Source organism: Haliaeetus leucocephalus, unplaced genomic scaffold, assembly GCF_000737465.1.
Source record: "Haliaeetus leucocephalus isolate CR32 unplaced genomic scaffold, Haliaeetus_leucocephalus-4.0 Scaffold228, whole genome shotgun sequence".
In the NCBI taxonomy this organism is placed as follows: Eukaryota; Metazoa; Chordata; class Aves; order Accipitriformes; family Accipitridae; genus Haliaeetus; species Haliaeetus leucocephalus.
The window spans coordinates 23,072,647-23,091,621 of NW_010972664.1; the positions used below are offsets into that span (position 1 = coordinate 23,072,647).

The 18,975-nt window shown below is 41.1% G+C and overlaps 1 protein-coding gene across 1 annotated transcript; it reads left to right on the top strand.

Moving 5' to 3' along the window:
* Window positions 1-7,584: 7,584 nt before the first annotated feature.
* On the top strand, window positions 7,585-18,635 carry CD86 (CD86 molecule). The gene is made up of 6 exons (XM_010567517.1): window positions 7,585-7,617; window positions 9,346-9,395; window positions 10,693-11,034; window positions 15,081-15,392; window positions 17,464-17,595; window positions 18,396-18,635. Exons 2-6 carry the CDS (start codon window positions 9,350-9,352, stop codon window positions 18,413-18,415), a joined length of 852 nt encoding a protein of 283 aa, XP_010565819.1. The 5' UTR covers window positions 7,585-7,617; window positions 9,346-9,349; the 3' UTR covers window positions 18,416-18,635.
* The last annotated feature ends 340 nt before the right edge of the window (window positions 18,636-18,975 follow it).

An 18,975-nucleotide genomic window follows, 5' to 3' on the forward strand; every position in this document is an offset into this window, starting at 1 on the left:
GGGTACTTTCCTGTTGTTTACTGTGACACACCTTTGTCTGGAGCTCATCTTGCTTTTTAATCAGTCAAGCATCATTTCTGCATTAGCATTTAATATTCTGGGGCTAATGAAGATTGTCTTGGCATCCCTTATGCCTTTAACAGAAAACTGAGATCCTACACAGGGCTGAGGGGGTTCTCTCACCGTAAACTAGGTGTTCTCTTTGCCACAGGTGCCATCACCCCAGATCTGGGCTGCTCGCAATTTCTCACCTGCCTCCCTGGTGGCTACTTCAGCCTTAGCCAACAGATCACACCGTTCTTCTGGAAAGTTTCTGGGGTTCCCAAGGAAGGCAGCACTTGCTCACTTGCAGGCCACACCACTTCCTAGGGCACGAAGATCCCTTCCTTCAGGATGTCCTTTACCTCCCTCGCAGTAAAACCCAATACCAGCTTTCTGAGAAAACCTCTCCAGAGCCTTATGTGATTCAGTACATCAGATTTGCTTGCCTTTGACCATTTTATCCCATGCTTTTCCCTCTCTGGCAAATATCTACCAAACATCTGCCTGCCATAAGTAAAATCTACTTATAACACTAAGCTGGTAAGTAGTACCCATGTGTACAATAATCAAGATTTCAGCCACCCAGACTTTGGCCCTCTGTCAGCTTGGGGCATCTGCTGAGCATGGGGGATGCAGTCGGAGCTGCTCACAGCATTCACACCCATGCTGTGGGTGGCAGGCGTATGTCCACATATGCTTCAGTTAACCTCTTGCACATCATCTTATCATAATGTAAGTGTCTTGCAGTATCACAAGCAGCTCCAGGTTGGCAAATCTTTTTAACCTGCACCCCTGCTGCACAGTTGTGAATTTCAGCAAGGCTCTGTGCAGTCCGTAGGATCTTGTCCTTGCTGCTACATGTCTCTGGGGGAAACCTCTACAGACCTGGAATCTAGGCTGCAAGGAAACATCTTTCCAGATACCTGTCAGCTTTTAGGGTTGTGCTGTATTAGAAATATACACAATGTTTAGTGTGACTTATTTCAACAAAGAACGTGTTTCCTCTTTCTATGTATGCTAACTTGGAGATCTATTTTCAATCCTTACTTTGTATCTTCATATTGTTTCTTCAATTTCAAGGGTTTTCTTTCAGCAGCAGACAAAAAAGTGGCTGAACAGTTGATGAAAATTCACTCTTAAGCCTGGGCTTTCAAATTCAGTCTGTCTTTCTGAATAATTGCTTACCTTTTCTTCATGATCTACCACCAAGTTGTTTGGGTTTTTTTTCCCCTAACACTGAGTATTCTCATTAACCTCTTCTTAAAAACCTTCTTATCTGCTGCTAACTCCTAATTCTGTTCTACAAAATCCCTGCCTCTCTGTGGTCTTCTTATGTAATTTTTATGTGTTTCAGTTAAAGCCTGATCTAGTTTTACTTTCCTTGCCTACACATGGTCTCTGTCTTGCTCCAAACCTTTTAGATTCTCTTCTGATTTAGCCACATTGGTTTCCTATTTCAGATGCCACTCTAACAAGTTTTTAAGAGAGAATCACAGGCAATACATTGCAAACTGAGTTATCAGCGTCAAATATCTATTATTATCAATAACAGTATAGGCAAAGCTAACCTGTAAATGCATAGCAAAACTTTCACCATGAGCAAGGAACCAAATCCCACCACATCAAAAGTTACTCGGGCTCACACAAAGGGCACTACCTCCTCATCCAACTACAACCAGCCTGGCTGGCTGGTGATTTGACTCAGATGAAAACCGAACTCAATAAATTTGTATGATGTTCAGGTTAAATGTTGAGACTCTGTAGGCAGAAAGACAAAGAATATTTCCAATTTGATTACTTCCAGTACAATGTTTAGGTCTCATCCATCATTACTTTCAGTGACACTTTAGAGTGGGGGGGAAGATACTCCATCATCTCTGAAAATCCTACGCACCTCTCCTGCTTTTTTTGTTAACTACAAGACTAAGTTGCAAGCAAGTAAAAAACCCTGAAGCCTGTAAAAGCTCAGGTTTTAGATTTCTGCCAAACTTGCTTGGAAAACATTTAAATTAGATCCAATTAGTTTTTAATCAATCTAGTTAAAGAAATTATTCTTTTGGCTGCATTCACAGGAAACTTGAGGTAAAAGCAAATTATAGTTCCCTGATTGCTACTGACTGGAGAAACAACTTCCCCTTTTTCACTCATAGCAGCCTACTTCTCTGTTTTTAATCAAAGCTGTTGAGCAGTTTGTCCTGGGCAAAGACAGACGTGTCTAGAAACCAATTTGGAATTAATTTCTAATAATGTTTAATAGGCAATAGATACAGGATGGATTATTCTCCCCAGACAGCTCCTTTTTGAATGCCATGTGTAAACTGTGATTCAGACAAAAAAGACTCAGGTGTGAATAATGTTTGATCTACAGCTGGCAAGCACAACTGCAGTCATTAAGCTGGGCTTTTATGAGGCTCACTGCATGCTCATAAGCTAACTTAAAACAAACCTTAATGGGTGATAAAGTTGCAAGTTTTACTAAGCTGGCAGAATCAAAATGAGGTTACAGGCGAAATCAAATTCCATGTAAATAAATTGGCAGTACAGGAAAATGAAATTATCAGTTTATCAAAGAATTATACATACAAATAGTCAAACACATAAGCACAACTCTTTACTCAGTCATATAGAAAAATCAGTTAGAACATGGCAAGCATGGCAGCTGTGGTAAAGGTATGGCCTTAAATTTCTCTTATTTCCCATAAATGTTATGGAATTAGTCCTGATACCACCATTCTTACATAACAATCCATTCAGCTGTATTTTTATTGTGTCATCAGATCTTAAATTAACTTAGTGACTTTCAGCAGGAGAGTGCTGGGGAAGAACAGAGTTTTGTCTAATCTCATTGGAGAAACTTCAGTCCTTGCCAACAAATCTATTTCCCATTCTATTAATATAAGACCTATTTAAGCAAACAAAAGTGAATGGAATTTGCCAGTCATAAAAACTAAGCCTTATCCAAAAAGGGTTATTTCCTTCAGGCAAAATCCAAGCAAAGGTTTTCTTGAAGACCAGGGCTACACAGCAGCTCAGGGACCGCTGTGAATAACACTGACATTTGTCAGAGAATTAAATGTGCTTTGAGAGAAGGGGAATTTCAACTTAAAAAGAGGAAGCTTCTTTTGGACAGATAGTGCTTACTGTGAGAAGCACATATGTATTTGTGATAGGAAAGGGTTGATTTTATGTGAGCCGGGCTTTCTCCATGTGGCGGAGGACAGAGGAAAGAATGAACATTTCTGTTGTCAAGATCCATACTGGAGTGTTTTGCTGCCTCTGAGACAGGAAGCCTGGAGAAAGAAATAAGGTACTCCCTAGTATTGTAATAATGCTTTCAACTGAGTGGTTTTGCTTTTTTATTTATCTGATAATGATTTCAGCAGTTACTGAGGCAAGCCTTGGTAATGATCCTATAAACAAGTAGGAGCATACATTTGTAAAAATGTAATTGCTATTAGTAAAGTGACTCTGCAGCTGCTCTCTATTTCATTTGAGTCACAGCTGCTAATCATAGCAGCTTCACACACATCCCTTATTCCCTGGAGCAAGCTGACCAATCTATAGCAGAATGACCCAGAGCCCATTCTATAGTGGCATCAGCACAATTATTTCCTGAATTCCTGGAGCAGGACATTTATAATCAGAAACTGGGCAAAAGGACCAAAGTGGATCTGCGGGGCATTTTCTGATTGTGCACGTTATAATGTGGGTGCTGGTCTCTTCTGTCAGGTGGCTGGAGATAGGACGAGAGGAAATGGCCGCAAGTTGCGGCAGGGGAGGTTTAGGTTGGATATTAGGAAAAATTGCTTTACTGAAAGGGTTGTCAGGCATTGGAACAGGCTGCCCAGGGAAATGGTTGAGTCACCATACCTGGAGGTATTCAAAAAGCAAGTAGACAAGGCACTTCAGAACATGGTTTAGTGGGCATGGTTGATGGTTGGACTCGATGATCAAAAAGGTCTTTTCCAACCTAAATGATTCTATGATTCTATAAGGACAGCGGTCTTAATTTACACCAGTAGATAGAAGAATTGGGTCCTTTCTTCCCAACTACTATAATTCTGGTGGTTGAAGGGAGGGACCCAAAACCAAAAGGCAAAACCTCTTCCTTCAGCTTTGTAAGTCAGTTAATGTGCCATGAGAAGTACTGTGAGAAAATCAGTATGTGTCCCCAGAGTGATTTCTGCACTAGAACTGGGAGTAGGAGGGCTTGGCTCATTTAACTGCACTTCTGAATATCACGTCTTCATCCAATAATTGAGATTAATTTATTGCAAGAAAAAGTAGCTCCTGATCAGTGATCCTCCTGTTTAAGAAGCAATATGAGGTTTGTGTCACATGCCCAGCTGGTTTTGAAAGACACTTATTGAAAATAAAGAATGTAATACCTGATGACTAAACATATAATATATTGTATGGCTGCTAATCCTTGTAAGGTGCGTTTGGGTATAGGTTAGGAATCAACTACAGATTCATCCTTTTGTGTACAGCACATATCTTGCCATCAGAGGTGCCCTGCAAATTGCTATTTGAGGTTATGCCTGTACTGCATTGTGTAGCCGTGCTGCTATTTCCAGGCAAAGTGTCCTGTGCCAAAGTAGGAGGCTCAGAAGACGGACAACCTGGGAGCAGGCATTTAAATTCCCTCTTCTGTACAATGACTCCTGAGGAAAGTCCAGCAACTGACTGGTCTGTTAATCATCTGGCATCTCTAAATTGTCACCTGTGTGGGAACAGGGGTGCGCTCTTTCTCTGTTTCACTGCGAAGTCGAACAGGTTAGTGTGAGCTGGTGATAAGTGAATCTGGCAATTGCTACCTCCCAGCTGACAAGTTTGCTTGACTAACCTCGAGGCAAGCACGAGGGCTGGGAAAGGAAGACAGACATTACCTGATGTGGTACCTGTGGTGCAGAAGTGGTTCAACCAACTTGTCAATTCTGTGGCCAGGTGTAGCTTAAAGTGTGGAAAAATACGTCAACCTGACCTGTCCTTTAGGTGGAACTCAGAATAAACACCATAGCTAATCCCAACAAATGTTTTGTTCTGGTTGATGACATTCTTCCCCTCCGAATTTCCCCAGCAGTTTCACTTGCATGGAGTACATGTTTGTGTCCTATTATTTGTGCTGTGGGGCTGTCCGTTGTTAGGCAGTTGTGGCTGTCTTTCAGAGATACCTGTCCTTTAGTTGTGGATGAAGAATTCTGCTTGCAGAGGCAGTGAAATGCTCCATCATCTTGGGACCAAAGGTATTATTTAAACAATCGGTGTTGTTTAATTGTTATTAAAAGAGCAGTTTCTGGATGTTAAGCGGAGTGATCCCAGATTCACAGACAAAGTCATAGTTCTCCTGAAGATCTAATAAAAGGATATTACTGAAAGAGGGGATAGTGGGAAGGAATACAAAATGCACTCAGAAATCAAAGGTTAGGGAGACAGAGGGTTTTTTTAATGTAGTAACAACGTAATTAAACAAGCCCAGAGTTTTTAAATGTAACTTGGAGTAAAGATTGTTCTAAAAGAATGAGCAATAGAAAAAGTTTAGCAATTGATTAAAACAGTGCCACTTTCTAACTGGAGAAGCACACAGGAAACACAAGTTTCCCAGTATATTTTTAAAATGTGTCCCTTGTTGGATATTTATGTGGTTGTATGGCTTAGTATTTGGGTGGAGGTCATCCTAGAATTCTCTGACCTTGCCACCATAAGGGAATTTTCTTAATTTGTGATTTCCTTTGATAACGCTTCTTCAGATCAACCTGTGTTTACATGGGAGAAGGCTGGTAAATGCTTTTTTGGCAGAATTGCTTTTAGAAGTCTCTAGGATAGCTTTCAGGTCAGCGGTGGAAAGCCTTAGTCACAGATGTACTGTCTCCAGGAGGTTCAGTGCTGCTCATGGAGCTACTCAGTGTTGCATAGGGTGGAAATTTTAGAAAAATTCCCTACACTAGAAAAGTCAAAAGCGTAGGTTACTAGTTCAGTGGACAGTTTTGTTTTGAGTTCATCATGAAACATGGGGGAGGAAAGTCTTCCCATAGAAGACATGTACCTGATATGAGAAAATAAGCTAGTTACATGTAAGAACATGTCAGAAGGGAACATTTTGAAAGGAACTGAAGGGCAGTGAAGGAACTTAGGAGTCAAAGAGCGCAGATTTGACAGTGTCTTTCAAAAGATAATGACTACATCCAAAAATGAAAACAGGAAAAGAGAGAGCAAATGAAAACCCAGGCAAGCATACCAGATACAGAGCTCTTGTTCACTCCAAGACCTTCACGCTTCACTGGGCGTATTGGGTTTTCACGTGCTGGATTCACATGGTGGATTGGGAGGAAAAAGAGACAAAAAGCACAAGCCAGTGAGTCGCACAGGGCTTTCTGGCAATTGCCTCTTTTTCCCAAACATCAATCTTTGAATTTTTCAGGGAAGGAATCCCCCTGTATTCAGCCAAGTGGGAACTGCTCATGACTTTTCTCAGACTGGTTTGGGCCAAACCAAAGCAGTCATGAATAAGACCAGTAAAGTGCATGTACTCATATGGTTTCTTCTCCTTTCAGTGATCAGACTGCAGAGGTAGTAAATAAAGGGTTGAGCGTGACTACTGACTGCATACTGACATAATTTCATTTAATATACTTCTCCATTTTTCATCTCTGACATCCACACATGGTTTGTAATTGTGAGTCATGGGAACATCTCCAAAAATGGCTAACAAAGCCTCAAAAGGCAAGAAAGACACACCACATAGTGCTAGCTTTATTTAGCAGGGGAAAATCGTTACCTCCCTGTGGACTGGCCTCACATAATTCTGGATGTCAGAGATCATTTTTAAGCCCTGGGTCTTCAAACCACTCCCATCTCATCAGTTATCACTGGCATCGTGAAAAAGTGCCACTTCCACAGCTGGATGCAGCCAGCACGTGAACAAAAAAACCTGCACATCCATACACAGACCCGCAATGCTCTGAAGAGAAGCAGAGTCCTCATGGACTGGGCTACAGCCACGAAGAGGGCACTTTGATCTGCACTAGTTGCCAGCAGCAGGCCATACCCTGAAGCAAAGTCTATCTTTCCCCTCTTACCTAGTCCTCTCTGACTGCTAAACAATGCTGGGACATAACCAGACTTTCAGTGGCCTGCAGATTTAAAAGAGAATGGAGCACAGAATTTGTATTGAATACGCCAAAGAAATGGTGTAAGTAGCCAACACACAGACTGTGTAATTCTCTTTCCTCCCCTCAGTCTCCTGGACACTGACTCCAAGGATTTGCATTTGTTGGTTAAAGGCATCTTGTAAAAAAGGGGAAGAGAAGCTGCTTGCAGCACTGAATTTTTAGTGGCCCGATTCATGATTCAGCACCTCTCTATAAAGCAGCTCATGTAGGAGAAGCTGCTTGTCACGCTCAGTGACCTCCCTCTTCAGGGAATGTGGGTGTACACCCCTCTGCAGACTTGGGATTCTCACGGGATGCGGCCATCCCCAGCACACGCCTTCTCCTGGCAGACAGCAGCCAGGAAACCGTGTAGGATCTTTGAGACTTCTGTCCTCACAGCTCCAAATCCAACCCATAAAGAAAGGCAAGCAGTGTTATCTGGTATTTTTGCCTGGTTTTTATTTCTCTCTCTCACTCTTATTTTCAGTTCCGGTTTTGGTCTTCGCTGCCGTGAGATAGTCATTGCAAAACATGCCTAGCTATAGCAGTACACTCTCTCTACTTTGCTTGTTTCCAGTTGCAAATTGTTTAATTTCTCCTCTTACACACTTGCACTGGACCCAAAAAAGAGGGCTATACTTTTTTTTTTACTTGACTGGAAGCAAAAATTCTTATTCATAGGAGGGAAATATGACTGCTAAGAAGGAGTTTCTGTAGTTTTCAGTGGCTTGGCACAGGCAATTTTATTAGGCAATCAGTTGTGTGGTTTAATTCAGTGGGACTCAGCCGAGGAAGAAAACCCCTTGATAAAAGTTCACCATGTAGTAGGGCAGCTGGAGCAGAAAGAGAATGACCTCTGTCTTTGGCAATGTATTCTGCACAAGCTCTCCCTCCTTTTCTGCTACGACAGGTGGATCACGGAGAAAATTTTCTATATCCTCTGAGACATTTGGGCTTCTTTCTCCCCTTTCCTAAGAAAAGGCAGGATGAATCTGGTCTGGAAAATATATCATTCACAGTTCTGTATGTTACAGCACACACACAAAAAACATGTCAGCGGACTGAGGGGAATTCTGTATTAAACAGAAGAGACTCTTGCTCCCAGAGACCTGGGGTAAAGACCAAAGTGTACCAGCTTAAAATAAAACATGACAAAAAATGGGAAACCATCAGGAAGCTGTACTATCAGTCAGTACAATCTCACTGTTTCTAAGCAGTATGAGAGCTGAAGAGTTTTTACATCTGCTCCAGCAGTGGAGGATTCTTTGGAGCTGTTTAAAGGAGGAGAGTGAAGGACCTTGTCCAGGGAGGTGTGGAGGCTTCTCCCAAATATATGGAAAAGGCACGGGAAAAACACAAAGGCGCTGCTAAAATGCAAACCAGCAACCATAGGCCAGTCAGATGCAGGTGCCATTCTCTGACTGCTGCATGGGCATGATATTTAGCTGTTTACCAGGGTCATAGGCCCTTATCCCACATGAACCCAAGCAGCCATAGAAGTGTTTTGCTTATGAGATGAGTCATAGGTTTTTTTCCTTTTTTTCTAAACAGATATCAGTTTTTCTTGACTACAGATTATGTGCTGTTTAGCCTCCACTCTTTAAAGCATATAGGATTCCTCTCAGTTACCTTTTACTGTCGTGAAAGATAGGTTCCTGTTACAAAACTAAAGGTCACACACTTCATCGCTTCTGATAGCTGACATCATAGCGCCGTCTTCCCCACCTCCTCCTTCTGTGTCACCCTCTCCTCCCCCTCTACTTTCAATTCCCCCATCTTCTTCCCTACCCTGCCGGGCCAAGCATGCTCCCCATTCCCCTTTCCTCTGTACCAGGTATTTTGGGTACTCGTCCTGTCCTTTGCACCCCAGGGACTTTGTGTTCCTCCCATGGCATACCCTGTCTGCAGTAATCTTGCACTACATCCCCTTCTTTGTAAACCAGAGATCTGTCATGGCATGCTTCTTGTTGCTAAAGGCTGTGAAGCACACAGAAGTCCTTGCACCAGTCCATGGGAAAAGGTGAGATTAACTTTCTCAATAGTCTCTGTCTTGCTAAAACTTCTTGGTTTACCACTTCTTTGGGAGTACTGGAGAAGTTACTGGAGTGTTTTTGAACCTCTAACATATTTCTTTCATTCTTCCTTCTTACAGCATCATGGAGGTCTGCATATTCTTCCTTTATGCTATGATACTTCTCCCAGGTAAAAGGCGAATTTTTAATTGTAAAAACTGTTTTGATTATTTGTGTCCTGCTATGTGATACTTTCTCATCCACTAAGAAGCTGATTCCTTAGTAGTAATTAATCATTTCCATTGCACAGTCAAGGTCATATAGCCTATGATGTGACATGTATTTAAATTGTGTGCAGGGACTTTATAAAATACATAGTAAGTATGTATTTCTCTCTTCAACTTTATATCTTTACATTACACTTACTTTATGTTGCTCTTAAATTTTCAGTTTAAATCTATCTTTAAAATATGTGTATATCACCCCTGTATATCGGAGAGCAGAGCAGTATTAAACTGAAAATGGACAGTTAGATACGGGACAACTGGAGTTTTAGGTAGCCATGGAGATCATTTTGCAGTCTGGTGCTCTGGAGGAGCAGTCAAAACTTTGTACCGGGAGAGAGACTGCAAATCTTCTCATCCTTTTGAACAGAGCAGAGGTGTTGCTATCTTCTGGGACAGAGGACTGCATTTCTCATTCCAGGAAGAGATGGTCCTCCCAGCCCATCGCCGCCTGTAATAATGGCTACACACACTGATGAAAGTGGGAGAAAAATCATCCCTTGTGGGGGTGGTGCATGCTTTCTTTGCATGAAAGCATAATTGTGCTTATTGACTATTTCTGTTAACAGGATCAGCAACAGAATAGTTAAATTTGACATTTAATCTGTCATTAAACTCTAGATTAATTACAGAACAGTTAAATTTGACATTTAATTTGTCATTAAATTTTAGATTAATTCTTCAGTGAGACTGAAAGTGTTCACCTGTTTCTGACCTTCTGGTCATATATTCCCTAGACACCAACATTTACCACACAGTGTGCACTTTACATTTTCTTCACTGCAATGCTGTGTTATTTTATTAGGAAAATGAACTCAACTTCTTAAAAGAAATTGTGCAACCATCTCCTTTGTGGCAGAATCTCACTACACTCAGGATGCTACATACAAGAATGGTTTGGACCTTTTGCCTGCATATAAATCTTCTAAAATATAGATGCTCACAAGCTCTGCGTGGTAGGCCTTCTTTGGAAAGTAAAATATAGGAAGAAAAATAAGAAACAGTTTTATGACCTGAACGTCACAAGACTAAGTGAGTCAGTTTGAAGAACTATGTGTCCTGTCATACCTAGTGGGAGAATTTGTGTCTAAATGCTGGAGTTTTTATTGCTACTGTCATTAAGTGTTGCCTCTGTGAGTGCAAATACTTGGTGTTCTTTTGTAGCTGATGGAAATCTTAATTTCTTCTCTCTCTTTGTCTAAGGTATTGTTGCCAGTGTGCATCAGGTGAAGTCGTTTCTCAATCACACTGCATATCTATCCTGCTATTTTCCAAACTCTCAGAAAACTGACATAAAGGATTTAAGAATTTTTTGGCAAAAAGGTGATGGTGAAGTGGTGCATGAAGTATACTACGGCCAAGAAAAACACGATAACCTTAGTCCTAAATATATAAATCGCACCAAGATGGATATGGACAAATGGACCTTGCAATTGTTAAATGCAGGAATTGTGGATGAGGGACAGTATACATGTATTATACAGCACAGAGATAAAGGATCGCCAAAGGTCATACACACATCCGAGTGCATACTGCACATTATTGGTAAGTAATCTCTTCTATTTGTCATCTGGTCTGGGTTTTGGGTTTGGTTTGGGGTTTGGGGGGGTTTGGGTTTGGGTTTGTTTTTTGGTTTTTTGGGGGTTTTTTTGGTTGGTTTTTTTTCGGGGCGGGGGGAGGGGGGGGGGGTTCTCTTTCACTTTGTTCAGTCCAGAATTGCATGGTACTGTCCTCAAGCCACTGAAGATGCACCTGCACCGGAACAGAAGATGGATAAGAGCATTCTCAATAGAAAATCCTCAGCTCTGAATGAAAAGCACTCAGGTGGAAGCAATCAGTAGTAGAAAATGAGGCAATAATTTGCTCAATACTGCATCATTCCTGATTCTCACCCTGTCATACTTTGTAGTGAAAACCATTCTGCCTTCTTCCTCTTGCCTCCTGCAAGTTTTATGGCTTTTAGGACTCTGGAAAATACACTTCTTTATTTGCATCTGATGCACTGCCTTCTATTAAAAGCAATAGTAGTTAGCATTGTTGGTGGTAAATTACAATTGAAATATAACAAGATTTCTGCAAACACCCAGCTATTTTATGATGATATAAATTACAGGGAAAATAAAGAAAAGAGCAGCTCATATGTGGAGGAGTAGAAATTCATATGCTCAGTTAGAGTAAGATTGAAAATATCTCTGAAGAAAAAATGTAGGCAATGATGAGATTCAACCTGATTTCTTGCATGTTATCAGAGGAAAAGCCAGAAAATCTTTTAACAGGGGAATGGGGTTCAGTGAGGAAGCAATCTTTTCCTAATATTTTCTAGTATTTTTAGTAATTCCTAATATAATTTCCTAATGTTTTTCTATTTGAAGCTGTTCTGCTAGTAACCTTTGTCCGTATGCCTGTGTTCTCTCTTCCACTATGATAGTGCTAGTCATTAATAATATCATCTAACTTCCACTGGTGTTCTCAGGCTTCAAAACTGCTTCAAAAAAGAATAGGCCATGTGTAACAGCAGCCAAAACCAGTACCAGGATGTCTGAGCCTGTTTAGCTTTGTGCTACCAGCAAGTGTTCCCTCAATTCACAGATAGAAAACCTAGATTGTTAGTTTTGATTCTCCCAGAATTTACTCAACAAGTATTTTCAGCAAAGTTTTAGAACCCAGAAACTCATAATGTCCACTCAGTATCAAGACCTCCAATTTTAGAGATGCTTAGCATCAACCATTCAGTTAATTAATTCAAGCAGTTAAATCAGTTATCAGCTTAGCCAACATCTGAGCAACATGTTCTAGAAGTCTCAGGCTTAGGCACTAAAACTCTCTCAGACCCTTTAAGGTTTAACTTAGGAAGACTGGTTTAAACTATTTGCTGCTGTGTTCCTTCCAAATGACTCTCTGTTCAAGAAGCTCCCAAAGGAAGGAGCAGTATAAAATCATATTTAAAAAACCCCAAACTTAAAAAGAATTATAGGAAAAATACAAATGTTGAAATGTACTTATGCTTACCTACTGTTTCTTAATTAGAATCTCATATCATACGTGGAGGGGTTTTTGTAGTATGGCATGTCACACTTAAAATGGACGTAAGAAAGATTGAGTGCTGTACAAGAATGATGGGGCAGTCATACAAAGCTATCCAGATCACTTGGTGACCAAGCCCATTCAGAAATACTGAAGTACCTTCTAATACAGTTTACATGTGTTATTTATATGTATTACATTAGGAAAATATATAGATAGATATATGTATATTATATGTATTGTGTATAGCCAGGATGATTTATATAAGAACAACGAACACAGATCATCCTCCAGAAAGAAGGGAAGGCTTCACAATGGAAAGCTTTGGCTCTTAAAACAGGCAAGGTAGGGACCATGGTGACAAGCAGCTTAACTGGAAATTATGCTGCTATAGCATGGCTCTTGTGCTTCCTTTGGATGGATCAATAAGGGAAGTAGGTGAGACTAGGGAAGCTATTTCAAAATATGCTATTCAAAGAGTTGGGAGTGAAACTGATGTCAGAATAGAGACTTAACAGTTTGTGTCCTCATTTTAAAGGGGATGTTGAAAAACTTAAAAGCATGAAGAAAAGCTCTGCTAGAGTTATCTGAAAGCTAGAAAAAATACAGTCCGACCGCAGACATTAAAAGATTGATCTGATTACCTTATAATGCAGAAGACTGAGAAGAGTCTTGTTTGCAGAGTGTGGAAACCTGAAATACACATAAAATACTGGATATTAAAAAAAAATGCTAATTAATTCAGTGAAGAAATAAAAACAGTCAGTGGCTGGAAGCAGGTGAGAAGTAAGGCACATTGCCCCTTTAGAAAATGGAACAAAACCAGGTAGGGTGATTAAGCCATTGAGAAAAATATTAAGGGCTTGATGGATCTGCTGCCTCTTGAGGTATTTAAATCTAAGCCCACAGCCTTTTTGGAAGAAATGTTATCTTTAAATAAAAAAGACTTCCTGAAACATGCTTTTCTGTTAGCAGTCCAAAGCTCACATATACATAACCCACACCCTGCATGAAACCAACGTCACTTTTCAGTAAATTGAGGTTCCAGAAGCCATAATAACAGAAGTGCTTTGATCAGGGTCTATTCCACTATTTCCACATGTTTACTGTCAATAAGATCAAAACTCTTAAATCACTTAGATGATTTGGCAAGTTTCACAGCCATGGATTACATTCCTACCCCTGCTGTAAAATGCCAAGGAGAGAATAAATACTCCAGACCAGAAGCTGGAGTGAGCAGTCAGCTAAGCAAGTCAGCCCTTGAGGAGAAAGAGGAAGCTTGAGCTCTCTTGAGGGACAACTTAACTAAATTTTGGGGTGTGAAAAAGGTGGGGCTTTTTCCATTTTGAATTCACAGCCATGGACTCTCTTGGGGATTTAAGTGACTAAGCTAAATCCTTCTCTCTGTGTGTTGGCATACAGCAACTAAAAGCAACATCATGTTTCTTCATCCATATTAAGAATTCACCAGAGCAAGGATTAGAGCCTGGATCAAACATATTGAGTGTGCGTGCAGAAGAGTCAGACCCTCTTAGGCTCATATTTTTCTAAGAATCATTTTCCCCCTCTCCAATGTTTCTCTATATTGTCTTTAGTCCTATTGGCACTAAAATAATGAAGTATTTTCAATGAAACCTTGAGTCTGTTTTTTGGGTTTTGTTGTTGGTTTGGTTTTTTTAACTTGCTGTATGTCAACATGCAGTCAGTATTATGTCTACATTCTCTCCTTCTTCTTTCCATTATAGTCTACTATTTCTACTATGACCTTTTAACCAAACAAATCCTGTTTGAGACTATTTGGGAGACTACTTAAGAGAGAGCATTGGTTAAAAGCTTCCATTTATCATTAATATTTTATGTTTAAATAATTCTTCCCACTCCCATTTCACTAATTATGTCTTGCCTGGGAAACTTGACTTTTTAAAGCAACAGGTATGTTTTTCATTTACTGGGATGAGTATCCAATGACAAAGTAAAAGAACTTGTACTGTAGACACTTCCACATAAAATGCCCAGCTAAGGAAGGTCTACTATCAAGATGAGTGAATTACTTTATATGCTGCCAAATGATTACTCATAATACTGACAGACACCAAAGATATTTCTACCTATGACAGCACTGGACCTCCAACTTAACCCATCTGAAGTCCCTCAGATGATTTCTTTTTCTGTATTTCACAGTTAGAAGTTTGTGGTTTTCCCCTTACCGAATCAGGAGGTTGAGAGTAGACAGCACTGTGTCCCATTCCCTTTTTGTGCTTACACACCGACCTGCAAGCAGGCCAGGTTTGATTATTCTGTGGTGTCAATGGATCTAAAGGAGGTGGGAGAGACAGAGGCCCAGTGTCTGGCTGATCAGACTTATGTCCTTGAAACACCCTGAGGACAAGGAGTAGCAAGTCTACATGTACACCAAAAACATAACAAACTCTTTTTGGGACTCCCATTGTTTTCCTGGGAAAATTGTTTAGACTTGCTTCTGCCTGAAAAATCTTAAATAATTGGCAGGAACTGTCACAAGATGTGGTATGTCTGACTCATGATGCTTTGTCTTTGGTCTATTTCAGCCAACTATAGTCAACCTGAGATAGCATGGCCGCACACTGGGGAACTAAAGTCCAACAAATACTTGAATCTCTCCTGTTCTTCCAGCGGAGGTTATCCAGAGCCCAAGCAGATGACTTGGCTAATTTCACACGAAAACACAACACAGAGGCTTGTGCCTCACATGGACATCTCACAGGATGCTGTAACAAAGCTGTACAATGTTACTAGCAAGCTGAATATCACAGTTCCTACAAACACCCTCACTAATATTAGCTGCTTGCTTTTCCTTGGAGAGCAGCTGGGGAGCCTTGTCTCAGTGCCACTAGGCATAGGTGAGTCTCCATTTGCCCATTCCAATTTTTGCACGGGTAGGAGCAGGGCACATTGCAGTAGAGCTGATCACAGATAGTAGCATAGTCAAGGCAGGGAATAAACCCTAAGTAGCAGTAGGAGTTGGTTACAAGGGTTGTACATTCTTCATCCTGTCACCAACAGCCATGGCCACTAAATTCCCTCTCCTTTCCATATGGGAAGTCTTATTACAGCAAGGAGAGGGCACAGAGAAGGAAGGCTACTGCTACACAATCCAGAACACAGCCCTGTTCACCCCCTCCCCAGATGCTGCTGCAGTAGCAACAGAGCAACCTGGATGTCTGGATTAGACAGCAACCAGTCTCTGGAGGTGACATTTAGCTGTTAAGGGAGGTTGCCACTTCACAGAATCAGAGAACTGTTGAGGTTGGAAGAGGCACCTGGAGCTCATCTAGTTCAGCCACTCTGCTCAAAGCAGGGTCGAGAGGTAGCACAGGGCCTTATCCAGTTGAGTTTTAAGTATCTCCCAGGATAGAGACTCCCCAACCTCTTTTAGCAAACTGTTCCAGTGTCTGACTGCCCTGACAGTAAAAAAGTTTTATCTGATGTTTAGGTGCTTGAGCTGCTATTAATCATTCCCTAGAGAGAAGCAGGCGGCTAAACAGAAGAGTCCCTTGGACCAGATTTGGCTCAGAAACTGCCAAATAGACTGTGCTGAGTTTACAAGTAAAGGCCATGAAACTTTGACTAGTCTTAGAAGCATTCCTGGTGGTTTTCGTAACATTTGACAGAATGAAGTGTGCATTCCAAAATGACTGTTTGGGGATTTTTTTTTCTGGGACTGTGTCTTTTTTCAGACACCTCTTGCAAGAAGAAGCTGGGGCCCCAAGTTCCAGTAAGACTTCACTGCTGGATTATCTCAGGGTTCCACACGCCTGATCCTTTATTTAAAGTAAAGCTGTATTTTATTTATCTCCTGGGAGAGGAAAACATTCTTTGACATATTTGTTTGTAAGCCATGGCACAAGCGCATCAAAATAAAGACAATTCCTACATGGCTTGCAGGTGTCTGCTTTAGACAATGTTGAAGATGGAGAGCTGTGCTTCAGTTGACAGGAACAGGGAGCCAAGAGGGAATGGTAATATTGCAGGAAAGCCTACCAGGGTAGTACAGGCATGCACCTTACTACTGCGGATGTAAAAGAAGCTTGCTACTCATTCTGGAAAGAAGTTCCACAGTGCAGTTTTATTCATATAAATTTAGCTAAAGGGTTAAGTCATCAGTGCTAGGTGTGGCAAACTGCCTCTGTTCTCCTTACATTCTAGGATTTTTAAATAATATTAAAATACAATACAGAAGTCTTCTGAGGTTTGCACAGCTCTACATGTTGCTCATGAGTGTTGATATGGCTATATTAGCTATATTAGCTATAGTGCTGCATCCTCCTCTTCCCGATTCAATTCTTCTTCTCTCCTCCTTGGCTTTACGAAAGTAGCCACCTGATAAGCAGTGATGGTGGGTATGAAACTAGGAACTCCACATAAACAAAAGCTTTGCTTGGCAATAACTGAAGCTCTGTCAGTTGCTAACCTTGGCACCAAAACCTCAAAAGCACAATAACCAGAAACAGAGGGAAACTCCTTTGCGTTCCCTGCTACTTTCACATCCCTTGCAGCATTTTGTTAGGCTTTGACCATCATTTCCAACAGATACTAAGTGGTAACATATCCCAGGTTCTTCAAACTTGCACAGTAGCACAGAGTAGCATTGGCACAGTAGCTGCCTTGCAGGCTCTTGTATTAATCAAATTGCTGATCTCGCACGTGTTACCCAAACTTCAGAAAGAGTACTTTGCCTTACTGTTGTTGAAGTAGCTGTTAAGACTTGGTAGTTTCATTAGTTATTGGAAATGGAAATAAAGCAATGTGGATAGTGATTTATTGACACTATTAAAACACTGTAAAAGCAAAGGATGCTGAGGGTCTTTCCCTAAACTTCTAATTCACATAACTTTGGGATAGATGGTTTAAGCTAATTGTAACCGAATTAAATCTTTGCTGTGTGTATATCTCCTCTGTTTTCTTATTCAGAGATACAGGGGGAAGAAATGGAGCAAGTGAAGATAAATTTCTTTGGCCCACTTATAGCTGTGATTTTACTGATCACATTTCTCGTGGGTTTTGTGATACTGAAGAACAGAAATACCTTATCTACCAACCAGAGTAAGTTATTACTTCTCAGCTTCAGCTCTACTGTCCCTCAAGTCACAGGCTTTGCTCTTTGTAATCATCCCTTTAGCTACATTCAAGCTGCTGACAGAAGGTTGTGTTTCATGCCAGACTTAAGCTAAACCCCTTGGACAGTTTAGTTCCTGCAACATCTTAGTCCATCTGGCAGTAAGTCAAAACATCTTTCTCCTGTCTTGTCCTGAGATCCACTTCTCCCTCTTCTTTGTGCTCTCTGAGACTGCCATGGCAACAGCTCACCACTTCTTCCTGCAGTTTCATCCTTTTTTCCTGGTTTCTTGGTAGATTTGGCTCCTAAATCCATTGAACTGTATAAACCTTTCTTGTCCATCACCATTTATAAGAAAGGTGGAGCTGGGGAAGGGATGAGATGAGGCTTCTGTCAAGTGCAAGTATCTTTGTCATCACAGAGCTGAAGGATCCAAGGCATTGCTCCACCACAGGCTGCCCAACAGGGGACTGGAAGAATCATCTTGTACTAGGAACAGAATTCAGTCTTTGCGTTGCATTTCTCTATTTTGTTCCAACACTAGTCTCAGCAGTCCAGGGTTTATTCTGCACTGAAAGTATCCTCATGCTGACATCAGAGTCTATCCTTCCTTGCAGCAAGAGCAAAGAGCATTCCTCACAGTCAGTCCTGTTTCCTTACTCAGCCAAGAGTCCTGAGCCCCACCTCATTCTTTCTCCAAATCCTAAGATAACTGGACATTTACTATCAACACTTTTTCAGCTCCTGTTTCTCATGTTTCTGTAAATGACATATTCATCTATTTTAGGTGTCAGTCTAGCAGTCTAGAAGCTATCCAGCTTGAAGCAGAGGCGATCAGCCAGACTGCTGACTGGGAAGCATCTCTGCACATAGCAAGGCCTGAGGTCCTGTGTTCCCAGATGCTCTGCCAGAACAAGAATCCACCCCAGATATCCTACAGAACAACATGCAACATTTTTGTCTGATGGCTGAAATCCACTGTCCAGTGTTCTCTGCTTTTAGTTTTGCTCCAGAATGGTAGTAATTATGAAGCTCTGCCTATCTGCACGGCTACCTCTTTGCTCTATCTTCATGATGCACCATGACATTGTAAAATCCTGAGAGTCAATGAAGAAAGCAGAGCTGCATGGGTTACAGAAGGGAATGTCTCAGAAATAGAAAGAGTTAGGCCACAATCTGTGAATCATAACCATCACTGGAAACATGATCAGAGGCAGGCTATTAATCATGAGCTATAAACGCTTTTGGCAGAGCCAGTGTGGCTTTGTACCAGTTTTCTTGTAAAGCTCCGCAGCAGAAAGAGGAACTTCGGGGCATGTCCCCACCTTCTGAGAAAAGTCATGCAATTCATGTCAGCATTTGAAACT

Bases quoted from the DNA above. Each gene is read 5' to 3' on its own strand.
- CD86 (XM_010567517.1), top strand. From the start codon at position 9,350: ATGGAGGTCTGCATATTCTTCCTTTATGCTATGATACTTCTCCCAG. The intron at 9,396-10,692 runs GTAAAAGGCGAA...TCTTTGTCTAAG, and splicing joins TGCTATGATACTTCTCCCAG to GTATTGTTGCCAGTGTGCAT. The intron at 17,596-18,395 runs GTAAGTTATTAC...CATCTATTTTAG, and splicing joins TACCTTATCTACCAACCAGA to GTGTCAGTCTAGCAGTCTAG.